This window comes from Dreissena polymorpha, chromosome 3 (genome assembly GCF_020536995.1).
Source record: "Dreissena polymorpha isolate Duluth1 chromosome 3, UMN_Dpol_1.0, whole genome shotgun sequence".
NCBI lineage: Eukaryota > Metazoa > Mollusca > Bivalvia > Myida > Dreissenidae > Dreissena > Dreissena polymorpha.
This window is the reverse complement of record NC_068357.1, coordinates 146,790,649-146,803,866: the sequence shown is the minus strand read 5'-3', so window position 1 is coordinate 146,803,866 and position 13,218 is coordinate 146,790,649. Positions and strand designations below refer to the sequence as shown.

General features: G+C 34.5%; 1 protein-coding gene across 4 annotated transcripts in view; it reads right to left on the bottom strand.

Annotated features, from left to right (window-relative positions):
* Positions 1-13,218, bottom strand: part of LOC127871881 (unconventional myosin-VIIa-like) — a 132,622-nt gene that overhangs the window by 116,398 nt on the left and 3,006 nt on the right. For all 4 annotated transcript variants that reach the window (XM_052415138.1, XM_052415140.1, XM_052415139.1 and 1 more), the window contains exon 3: positions 8,830-8,892. In XM_052415138.1, coding sequence (XP_052271098.1) covers positions 8,830-8,892 — 63 coding nt within the window. The remainder of the gene's footprint in view (positions 1-8,829; positions 8,893-13,218) is intronic.

Below are 13,218 nucleotides of genomic sequence, written 5' to 3'. Positions count from 1 at the left end.
ATGTTATCTTCAATATTAAAAAAGTTATAGACAATGTTAAAGTTTTCGGATGGACAGACGCCATATATTTGACATTTGACCTTGAAGGATGACCTTGACCTTCACCTTTCACCACTCAAAATGTTCAGCTCCATGATATACACATGCATGCCAAATATGAGGTTGCTATCTTCAATATTGAAAAAGTTATGGCCAATGTTAAAGTTTTTGGACGGACAGACACCATAAATTTGACATTTGACCTTGAAGGATGACCTTGACCTTTCACCACTCAAAATGTGCAGCTCCATGAGATACACATGCATGCCAAATATCAAGTTGCTATCTTCAAAAGTGCAAAAGTTACGACCAATGTTATTTTTTTTCCGGACTGACTGACAGATTGACTGACATACTGACGGACAGTTCAATAATGGGGGGGGGGGGGTGATTGAAGGGGGATTCAGGGGGGGGGGGATAGTTTGGGTGGAGTCTATTGTGGTATGTCAGGTAAGAGTTGTTTTGTCAAAGTATCAATCGAATCTAATCGTAATTAAAGAAGTTATGGCAATTTGAGCAAAATTTAATAATTTGATCTTGAGAGTCAAGGTCATTCAAAGGTCAAGGTAAAATTCAACTTGCCAGGTACAGTACCCTCATGATAGCATGAACGTATTTGAAGTTTAAAAGCAATAGCCTTGATACTTTAGAAGTAAAGTGGATCTAAACACAAAATGTAACCATATATTCAAAGTTACTAAGTCATAAAAGGGCCATAATTCCGTAAAAATGACAACCAGAGTTATGCAACTTGTCCTTTACTGTTCCCTTATGATAGTTTGTGAGTGTTCCAAGCATGAAAGCAATATCTATGATACTTTAGGGGTAAAGTGGACCAAAACACACAACTTAACCAAATTTTCAAGTATAAAGGGCGCATAATTCCATCAAAATGCCAGTCAGAGTTACATAACTTTGCCTGCACAGTCCTCTTACGATAGTTAGTAAGTGTTGCAAGAATGAAAGCAATGGCTTTGATACTTTAGGAAAAACTCGGACCTAAACACAAAACTTAACCAAATTTTCAATTTTCTAAGTATAAAAAGGGCACATAATTCTGTCAAAATGCCAGTCAGAGTTACATAACTTTGCCTGCACAGTCCCCTTATGATAGTTAGTAAGTGTTGCAAGTATGAAAGCAATAGCTTTGATACTTAAGGAATAAAATGGACCTAAACACAAAACTTAACCAAAATTTTCAATTTTCTAAGTATAAAAAGGGCACATAATTCTGTCAAAATGCATGCCAGAGTTATCTAACTTTGCCTGCCCAGTCCCCTCATGATAGTAAGTAAGTGTACCAAGTTTGAATGCAATAGCATTGATACTTTATGAGAAAAGTGGACCTAAACGCAAAACTTAACCAGACGCCGACGCCGACACCAAGGTGATGACAATAGCTCATAATTTTTTTTCATGCCATTATTAATTGTTACATCACCACAGGGGGGGGGTAAGAAAAATACATGTACATGTAGAGGGATAAGGTGAAAGATTATTCCCATTGAATGGAGATGTGATATTCCCAGGAGATACACTCCAGGCTGTTTGAACTGCTCCAGTTACCCATAATGCATCAGACAAAATGGCAGACAACATATTGGTGCCAAAAAGCTATTGATCAGCAATTGTGAACTAGGAACTTTCTGTATAGTAAACATTACCCTAAAGTTTTGTGACGATACTTGCTATGTTTAACCCATTCATGCCTAGCGTCCTGAAAAAAGGACATTGCAAACAGCATAGACCCAGATGAGACGCCGCATGATGCGGCGTCTCATCTGGGTCTACGCTGTTTGCTTAAAGGAATTTCAGTGAGTAATATTCTAAATATAGAAAAAAATATACCAGACATCCCTTATTTCAGAAATAAATTGATCCATTTTAGAAGGATGGGAGAGTCCACTAGGCATAAATGGGTTAAATCTTGTCAGCACCCCTACAGTAAAATGTAGTTCTGAGAGATTTGATTTCCAGTTTATCTGGTGTCCAGTCCAACAGGAACAATATGCTGCAATAAATGCTGATGCTCTTGCGGATGGCCTTGTCAGTGTAGACCCATTGGCCCATTTTTAAAAGTCTTAAATTAGGTCAAAGTATTTGTCAAAATAAGGTCAGATGATGTGATTGAGCCAAGTATTGAATGGAGGCATCAATACTTTTAAGTAAGAAGTATTTATGTTGATCAAATGGTCAATATGAGATTAAACATTAGAATTTTGACCTTCTTGATTAGTCCAGAAGTTAAAGTAAATATCAAGGTCAGAATGAGGTCAAGCTATGTTGGTGTGTTGATACAAAATATCCATGTAAGCATCAAGCTGTGAAGAAAGCAGTATTGATTTTAGACAAAACACATTCTTTTGGGTTAACTAAGAATTGAGCTTCTGAATTATTTTTTGTCCGAAAGTATGTTAAGGTCAAGGTCAAAATGAGGTCAGGTGATGTGGTTGAGAAGACTATGTTCATAGATAACAAAAAGTCAAGTATAAAAGGTTTGTAGGCAGCATTATTGATGTAAACATATCACAGTGCTCCAGCTAGGCCTAAATTGCCCTCCCGAACCTCCGCCCTGCCATTCCTAGGCCCCCCCCCCCTGCCCTTAAAAAAAATAAATAATTTATTTTATTTTTTATTTTTTTTTACACATGATTTATTCCTCATTGTCCACATTATATTTGAATTGTTTAATTATAATGGGAATAATATATTCTAACAATTATTTATAACATATACATTAACATGCAAGAGGAAGCATTTCAGAAATGCCCGCGCGCTCGAAATGCCCTTTTGACGAAATACTGTGCACCCAAAGTGCCCTTTTGACAAAAAAGCCCCCTCTGCCCTTTTCAAATCCTAGCTGGAGCACTGCATCATTTTAGGTTAACAAAGTATTTGACCTTCAATTCTTCTTAATTAGTCAGCAGTATTGATGTTAAATAAAAAGCATCATTTTGGGTTTAACAATAACATTGTCCTTGTAAATAAGTGAAAAAGACCAAACGTAGGTGAATTAAGAAAGGTCAAAATGATGTAACATAATGTGGGACTGGAGTGTTGATTGTTCATAGATAACTTGATAGCATCAAAGCTTTTAAGGGAACATTATTTATTTAAAACTAAATGGGTGATTCAACTGGTTATAACCTCATATATATGGACAGATGGAGGAACAAAGAACAGACAGGTCGATTGCTTTATCCTTCTTGGCATCTGTAGAAGTTCAGGGGGCATACACATTCTTATAAATAACAGTGTTCACACAGTGCCCCAGATAATTATTTGGGTAATAGGGTTTTCACCCATTGATTTTGAAAAATAGGGTGATTTCAATTTTTAAATAGGGTGAAATAAGTTATTAATATTTATACATCAACCAGGGCTTTTTTTTCTTCTTTGGGACCCGCCGAAAATCGGCCCTTTCCCCTCAGATTTTTTTTCCCCTCAGCAGGTAAATTTTCCCCAAGACTTCATTTTTTTCCCCTAAAAAAAAAAAAAAATAAATTTTTTTTTTTTTTTTTTTTTTTTTTAACTTTAAATACATAAGTTAACCTAATCCAGTGTAGAAAATATAACATATTGCATAATTAAATTATCTGTTGCCTTGATTTTGTTTTAAAAACAGCAAAATGTGTTGAATTTATTATTTAAGACTTTCCTTATTTTCCCCAAAATCCGGCGTTTCGTGTCATTTTTTCCCCCAAAATCCGGCATTTTGCGCGATTTTTTTCCCCTCAAAAAAGGCCAGGCCCTTTCCCCAAAATCAGATAAAAACCCCTGTCAACATCATCGCTGCTGTTATACAGACTATGTGCAGAATGCACATTTCAACTTTTTGTTCTGTACCATCAACGTCAACAATTTCTAACCAGGACAGGGATATGACCTTTTCCACTTTTGACATTTTTTTGGTTCTAATCAGGGACTTTCCGTCATGTTTTTGGATGTCAACTCGCTACTTTCAACTGCTTCATACACAGTTACTAACAAATTGATAACACAAATGATTCGGTTGTTTGTACTTGGTTGGAAAAAGTTTGCGATCGACATATATTTAGCTACATGTAACAATCGCGGACGTCTTTCGACCTCGCTTAGACATTTTTATTACACACTATTATAGAAACTGAAAGTACAGACGCTTTACAAATACATTCACGTTGTAACTATTTTAGTCAGACGCTTAATTTGCTATGAAATTAAGTCCGTATAGTGTTTGAATAACTTCAACTGCTCTGGTTCTCTGTCATCCAGGCGCTTGCTAACTTTCGAATGAATAAAATCTTCGCCGCGGTACGATAATTATTCAAATGAAAAATTACCAAAATTTAGCAAAGAATTTTTTATCGAGACTTGTATCGTACGCATCAAATCTTAAGAATAAGCGTAAAAGTCAAATTGATTGCGTTTTCAATACGCATTTTATTGAATTTCTTTGCGTTTTTAAACATTTTAATAGGGTGAAAAACGCCGATACGCAGCTTATCTGGGGCACTGTCACATAAATCAGATCTTTTTGCTTACTTTTTGCTATCTGGATTTGACAAAAAGTCCCCAAACACAGTAAATATAGCACTATTTCTCCACAAAGAAGGACTATTTAAGACCCCTGGATCTCCAATCCCTGACATTACAGTCCAACGATACCTTGCCCAAATGACTCATTGAGTATATTAAAGTATTCAGAATAAACATTCTGGAAGTAGTCTTTTTTATTATCAACTTCTGATTACTAGTTGACAAATTATGTTAAACATTGCAAATTAAAACATAAGACTATTGTCAAGCAATATGGTCCCCTACCGATGAAACTCAACCATTGTCAAAATTTTATTTTTTTATTTGTTGCCATAGCAACCATAATTTTTGACGTAGGAACAAAATGAAATGACATGCATAATCTCCATATTGCCATCTATCCATGTTTCAAGTTTCATGAAAAAATATGAAGAACTTTTTAAGATCGCAGGATCTAGAAGTGTGACTGACTGACGGACACACAGAGCGCAAACCATAAGTCCCCTCCGGTTTCACCGGTAGGGGACAAAAAGCCAATAACTTGATCAATTAATAACCCTGATAACCCAGGAAATTAGATAACCATTGGACACAGCAGCTGTCAAATCTCATGATATTTTCAGAACTGGTTTTACCCAAAATAATACACTCAGTATTATACATTACAACAGCCATTTCAACTAGTTGGAATTAATTATGCTGATAATGAAGGTATAAACATTCTATTAAAACATTTACTAAAAATGTTGATGGAACACGGTGCAATAGACTGTGTACATACTCAGAACACCTGGTTTTCAGATGTCCAATCTTGCCCATGTTTATTTCAGTCATTTTTACAGACTGCACATTTAAGTACATGTAAATAACTGATTTGCAATAAGATTTGCTTCCTTCATGCTGTAATTTATAAATAACACCCTGACCTGAAAAATGTGGGCTATACAACTGTTAGAAATCAATCAAAATTTGTTAACAATGCTACAAGTATGTGCAGACTCATGGTGATATAGTAAGTTTCAAAGCTATTTGGTCTCATTTGTGTCTCGTATTACAATACCTAAGGTCACAAAAATGAAACTTAAATTGCCCTTTGTTAATTGATGAAATGAAAGAGTTAAATGAAGTGGACCACAATATAAATGGGAAATTAATGTTGTGGTATTTTTCTATTGTAGATTGTTTAAAATCAGAAACAGGGTTACAGAATGTTATTTCTTTTTAAATGTGTCATTACATATAAGCCAGTTCACAGTTTTCCTCAGTGGTTTGCATTTTCGTAACTAATTTGTTCATGGCGGAAACCGCAGTCATGACTGACCACAAAACACTTGTTTGGCAAAGGCACAAACAGTGACTTTCTGGGTCTAGAAACGAAAACCAAAGCACATCAGAGGAAATAAAAATCAGAAAAGTTATCAAGGACATTTCATGATAATGCCAATGTTTCACATCCATTCATAAAGTTGTCATGAAAATATTATGACTAACAGTTCATGTATAAAATTAATGTTCCTGATTCTAGTGATCCAATCAAGAGATGCATAAGCGGGTCCAGATTGGATAGAAATGCCCATTAAATCATCCCTCTTGTCAGTGCTTTCCACCGGATTTTTGTCAGGCGCCCCGTGGTTGATAGGGGTGGTTCAGCAGGTGTGTCCCCTCCTGCCATTGATTTTTTTTTAATTTAACGTGTCAATTGACGTTCTGTGGTGCGTTATAACTTAAAGAAAAACAGCGTCAAAAGACGTCATTTGGTGCGATATGAAACTAAAAGAAAATCCTCCAGTCATTTAAAAAAATATATTGTTTAATTGTTTTAAAACTTTCCTGCATAGATAGTAAAATCCCGACTCGAACAATTCCCTAATACATCCGTTTCAACCCAACTCTATAACTGTATACTTACTATTTTTCAAGTTTCTTTTTATTACCAGATATAAATCTCATTTATTCCGTTTTTATAAATCACTCTCTGGTAAATATTTATGATAAAAGCTCTCAATTATTCTTGAACACAAACCTTGCCATTTTTCTATAGTATCAAATAAATTTTAAGTGATTATTTAGAGAATAGAAATATTGCCTCTGAACATGCGTCAATCCCCTGACGTGTTGTGTGCTTGTTAAAATGCTCAATACATGTTGCACGCTTTCTATGCAAATGACGCAACAAATTTGCACTGCTAATTTGAAGCAAGAATATTTCAACTTTGCGGTAACATTTACATTCGGAAGTGTGTTTCGGATTAAAAATGTGTTAATAGCGACTTACGGAAATGGGTTTCCGATTACAAATTTAATTATTCCCATTTGAGATTTCAACAGCTGCGTTATGAATTCAACAAAAATTTGTTTAAACACTTTACGAGTTGAATGTTTTGATGGAATTATGCATGAAATTCACGTTGTCCACGAGGATTACGGCCGGTTGCCATCATCAGTCTTTATGTAACTGGCTAAGATTTCTGTGGCAATTACATGTACGTCACGAGTCGTCTGCATGATTTAATTGCAGGTATTGCCTGCCTACTGCTGTCGCTCATACAAAGCATGCGCTCTCATTGGCCAATATTGATTTTCTTATATAGCGACACTCCGCCTTTAGGCGGGCTTTAGTTGGGTAAAACGACAAAGGATCGTAAATCGGCTTTCAAAATTTTCGGCAAAGTCGATATCGCTTTGATCTTAAGCTGCAATAACTGTCAGAATACACTGATCTGAAAATTTCAGGCGCCCCGGGGACTCTGATTTCGAAATTCAAGCGCCCCGCTGAGGGACTGTTAAATTGCCTGTGGAAAGCACTGTCTCTTGTTAATTATTTCACAAGTAAATCTTCACTAGCACTCAAATTTGTTCAGAATTCTTACAACTTCAGTTTCTTAAACAACTTACCGGTATATGTTTTTATATAACACAATGTATAGCTTAAGATTGAATAATTGTTTCACAATATTATTTTTGATGCTGTTAACTCAACTTGAAGCAAACCAGGAATTTTGTTTCTCTATTTATGGAATATTGATGTAACACTTCCCTACATTAATATTTACTTTATAGGGAATTTTAAATGAGGAAGAGTTGCGCAAATTCTTTAACAAAAAATAATTGTGCATTTCATATGACAAGCAGAATACCTGTCTCAAGCTGATCCATAATAATGATCATAACATTTATCACTCATCAATACTGAAATTGTTATGATTTCGGAGTATTCAGTTCTTGGATGGTTTTATCATTTATTCCCTTTATCATACTGTTTTGAGACAGACCCTTATATGAAAGGACTGCACAGTCAGGCAAGTATATTGCATTGACTTCTTAGAACAAGGAACTCAAGCTGTCCTGTAATTATTGATAGACCTATTTCAAGAAATTAATTTAAGACAGAAACAAAATCAGTGTGGCCACAAGTCAGAAAATAATTTCTGGTCTGTGCTTTTTAATTAACTGCAAATAAATAACAGGGAATTATTTTTATTTATTTTTTGCATTTACATGTATTCACTCTTTAATTTCATTCTTTGCAATAGATTTATTTACGTGCTTTTATATTATTATATTTTTATGATTTGGTTTTAGTTGCATATCCATGTCCATAAACTTTCAATTAATGGTATTTCCAATATCCTATTCTCAGCCTATTGTTATGCAGGAAAATAAATATTAAAGATTCATACTTACGTGACCAATAATATTTAGGTCACCGTTTGAAGAGTTATGCAAGGGATTGGCCTTTCTCTAGAGTCTGGTACAATTAAATGCAACATTTGATATAAATATTGTTTTGTGCGCAAAGATTGTCCTTCTGATCAATGAACTGATCTTTTGTAAAGACTTTATTGACGATAACTATTTGGTTGGCTAAGACAAGGACTGTAATTCTTGGTCAGACTTGGAGCAACATTGTTGAAGTAGGTTAACTGAAGTATGCGTTATAATAGGTCCCATATACAACAATACATGTATATCGTCACTTGACCTTGCATTTATTGTTTGTGTTTTTTATATGAAGGCAGCTTTAAGATTGTTTGCATTTGTGAAGAAATGGCTACGAAACATTGCATAATTACCTAATCACTTTATATTCACTCTGGATAACAAATGATAAGAAGTCAAAAGTTTCAGCACTAAACTAAAAAGTACATGCAGCACACACTTATTCCAGAGTGCAGCACACACTTATTCCAGAGTGAACTGGAATTTCACCTATGGTCCTCGAACTGTTTGAAGCATGTTTTGTTTATTACAATAGCAACCTGTACTCCTTACCTGTTCATAAATCGGCACGCTCTTGTATGGGTTCACTGCAACCAGTATAGATCCTGTAAAAGTCTGAAGGTCTTGTCAAGGAAATTAAAATATATGCATGCTATTCAAAGTTCCCATCTACTAAATTCTGGAAAGTATACCAACTACTATATATTATGACTATTATATAGGACTTACAAAAAACTGAAACACAACCGGGGACCCATACCGGGGAAACACCTTCCATGAGATCCCCATACCAGAAAACCCCTTCCATGAGACCTCCATACTGGAAAACACCTTCCATGAGATCATTCATTAATCAAATGAAACAGGTCAGCTTGTTTTTATAGTCAGTACAATGTTTTTGAAAAACTATTTACATGTTTGTTGTGATAAATTTATGTTGTTATTTTTCGGCACAAAGTAATTACTTTAACTAATGTTATATTTGTTATAAAACACAAGTACAAAAAATACAACAAATTCAACTGATATTTCAGTATTAAGGACTGTATTTTGTTAAATGTGTAAACCAAGATACACATTAATCAGGATTTAGGATGTGTTGTTGTTTTTCCACCTACAAAATCTGTGAGGAATCATTTTCCACTCACACTAACAGGAAGAGGGCTTTCAGATCAGCTTTTAAATCATAAATTCTAATGGGGTTACCAGCTGGTAGCTATTAATGGTTTCATGATGTCTAGAATTGATTCTTTTCTAAGCAAACATCTTGAGACTTTGAAAAGAACTTCAATTCTATGACATTTAAAATGAGCATTTTTTTATTGTGGTCTTATTTTAAAAGTACCTGTTGTAACAAGAAACCGTCAGAGACGGGTGATGCTCCCCAAAGGTTTTTTTTGTCACAATATTGCACTAATATATTCAGATAAAAGGAAACGTCTTGAGGGGCATAACTTTGGACAAAATAATACGATGGATGGTTTAGCAACTTAAAAATTTCAAAGGGCAATAACTCTCTAAATAAATCATCTAACCAGAACCCACAAATAACATGCGCATCTCCTCAAGGTAGTTAAGCTTCCCATAAAGCTTCCTTGAATTCCGGTCATTAGTTGCTGAGAAATAGCCCGGACAAGAATTGCACTATAATTATGTACAGTTAATGGAAAATTTCAAAGGGCCATAACTCTGTGAAAAATCATCCGACCAGAACCAGCTGATATGCACATCTCCTGTTGGTAGTGAAGCTTCCCATAAAGTTTAATGGAATTCCGGTCATTAATTGCTGAGAAATAGCCCGGAAAAAAATTGTGCACGGACGGACGGACGCACGCACGCACGGACGAAGCGGCGACTATATGCTTTGACCCCCAAAATTTTTTGGGGAGCTTAATTAATAAAAACCCACACCAAAAGTATTATATAAACTCTAACAATGTAAAAGACTTTGATTCTTATAAGGTAGATGGACAATAAGTTTTGATGATTTTGTTATGGATTGATTAAAAATAATTATTATATTGGGATTTTTTAATTTAAAGTACTGAAACTCCCTCATTACTAACTAAATGGCATACATGAAAACTACAGCACTTTCAAACTCTAATAATCAATGAAAATCATTTAAAACAAGTATATTTCATTATTTTTCATTAAGACAAGTTAATAAGTTTATAGAACAAGCATGCATTAATAAATTCAGATCAAATGTGCATGCTTGTGTATTTCAATCTACAGCAACTATGTATTGCGTATTGGAAATATGAGACAAAGTGTTTTCGTCTAAATTATGGTACACAATTCATATAATTGCTTAAAGCAATAAAATCAATCGGAGAAGAGACACAAAAACTGTGAGTTGCTGATCAAACTACAGTGCAATGTAATTTGATATACTAATCTGCCAAAGGTTTTGTAACAAGCAGGTATATATATATATATATATAAAAAATCGCTGTGCATATATATATATATATACATATATATATATATATATATATATAGCGATTTTTTTTGTCCTATTGAGAAAAGTACCCGTACCGGTCCAATTGGGAAAAATTGAGTCGTGAATTCCTCAAAATTGGGAAATATTGAGTCGTGAAAACCTTGATATTGGGAAAAATGCGTGTAAAATCTTCAAATTGGGAAATTAGTGTATTTGATTTTTTGCTAACAAATACCTTACAATTGAGAATAACTGATGTCAAGTTGTTAATATTATATTTACTAAGGTTCTAGCCATAGAGCTGCATAAGTAAATTAATTAAAGTTCATTTAAAAAAAACAAAAAAAACTTCATTTGGGAAATATGTAATTTTTCCCAGATTGGGAAAGTGCCATTTTCCGGTACTTTACAAAGAAGGAAAAAAATCGCTGATATATGCATGTACTCAGCAAATAAATAATATAAATTATATTTGGGTTCACACTCTGACCTATCGTATACAATTTCAAAGCTATTAAATATCTCCTCATGCAAACTAGAATGACAGAGCATGCAAGGTAATATTTGAAGGACTTGTAAAGGATCCAGCGGAATGTGACCCATATGAGCCGCACTCTGGGAAAACAGGGCTTAATGCATGTGCCTTGTGTCATCCCAGATAAGCCTGTGCAGTCCAAACAGGCTAATTAGGGACAACATTTTCCCCTTTAATGGTATTTTTTATTTAACTCTTCGGAGCAAAAATCCAGTTACAAAGGAAAGTGTTGTCTATGATTTGCCTGCTCATACTGCATAGGCTAATCTGAGACAACAGCTTAGCCACATGCATGACACCCCATTTTCCGAGAGCGCCACGCATATGTCTCTGTAAACTGAGGCAATAATTGACCGAGGACACAACTGGAGTGAAAAATCATTTCCACCTGGTTAATGCTGAATGCAAATATTGACAAAGGAAGATATGATAACACTTAAACTCAGATTGGTAATATTGACATTACAGCTAAGTATTAAAGAGAAGGTGGTCCCAAAGTCATACATTGAATAACAATAGCATTTGCTTCACCGGGGTTTTGCTTTTTTAAATTTTAGCTCTTCAAAGTTTCACATCTGCAATCTTGCCATGACAAAGAAATTCATGGGTCGAAATATTTGATTCCTTATGGCCCATTTTCTGAAGAAGTTGTACATTGTGTAGCATTGCTATTGTTATCATTGTTTTCTAAAGTTAAATCGCCCAATGGGCGTTGACTAGTTCATCCAAAACAAAACACTTAACTACAGGAACAACAATGTCCTGATTAACCCTTTCAGTGCTGGAACCGAATTATGAAGGCCTTTACAAACAGTTTGGATCCAGATGAGACGCCACAAAACATGCTATTCTGATAGTATTCTTGGAAAAAAAATCAAAGAAAATGCTAATTTAAGAAATTCAGCAGACAACATATAAGCAGACGACAAATTTCCCAGCATGCAAAGGGTTAAAGTTAAATAATTCATAGTCCTTCCTGAAATATAGTGGGTGCTAACTGACTTCCGTTTAAAAGTTCTTTGCAAATAATAATATACCTGCAATATTCATACCCTATTTGTGTGTTTAGTTCTTGATAATTACTAGGATAGAAGACCTATGATAAATAATGGCACATCTGACAAATGTTATGTAAAGCTTGTTATCTCCATCTTTAATCATGTTTGCATAGTAGCACAAGTGTTGTTGTTTTTCACCATCTTTAATCATGTTTGCATAGTAGCACAAGTGTTGTTGTTTTTCACCATCTTTAATCATGTTTGCATAGTAGCACAAGTGTTGTTGTTTTTCACCATCTTTAATCATGTTTGCATAGTAGCACCAGTGTTGTTGTTTTTCACCATCTTTAATCATGTTTGCATAGTAGCACAAGTGTTGTTGTTTTTTCACCATCTTTAATCATGTTTGCATAGTAGCACAAGTGTTGTTGTTTTTTCACCATCTTTAATCATGTTTGCATAGTAGCACCAGTGTTGTTGTTTTTTCACCATCTTTAATCATGTTTGCATAGTAGCACAATTGTTGTTGTTTTCACCATTTTGGGAATGGGACTGGTCCCTTTGGATTAGGAAAAATCACTGTGTTTTTACTATTATTGGGGAATTATTGTTGTTTATGTTTGGCTTACAAATGCTTCAAATTTGAGAATACAAGTTTCAGTGTTAATTTTACTCAGCTTCATCTCCTAGAGCTGGATGGGGAATGAACCAAACGTTGTTGCGATCTAGAAAAAATATATACTCCATGGCCAGGAGTTTTAACAAAAAAAACAACACTGATTACCTGATATCTCTCATTCAAAACACTTTTAGATAGGATACAGCAATCAACGATATAATAGAAAATTACCATGTGAAGTGAAAATTATTGACACAGACTTGACTCTTCATGTATCATAAAGACCATATCAATAAAAAGAATATGAAAATAGTTTCTGGTTCATGTAAGGGCCATAAAACAA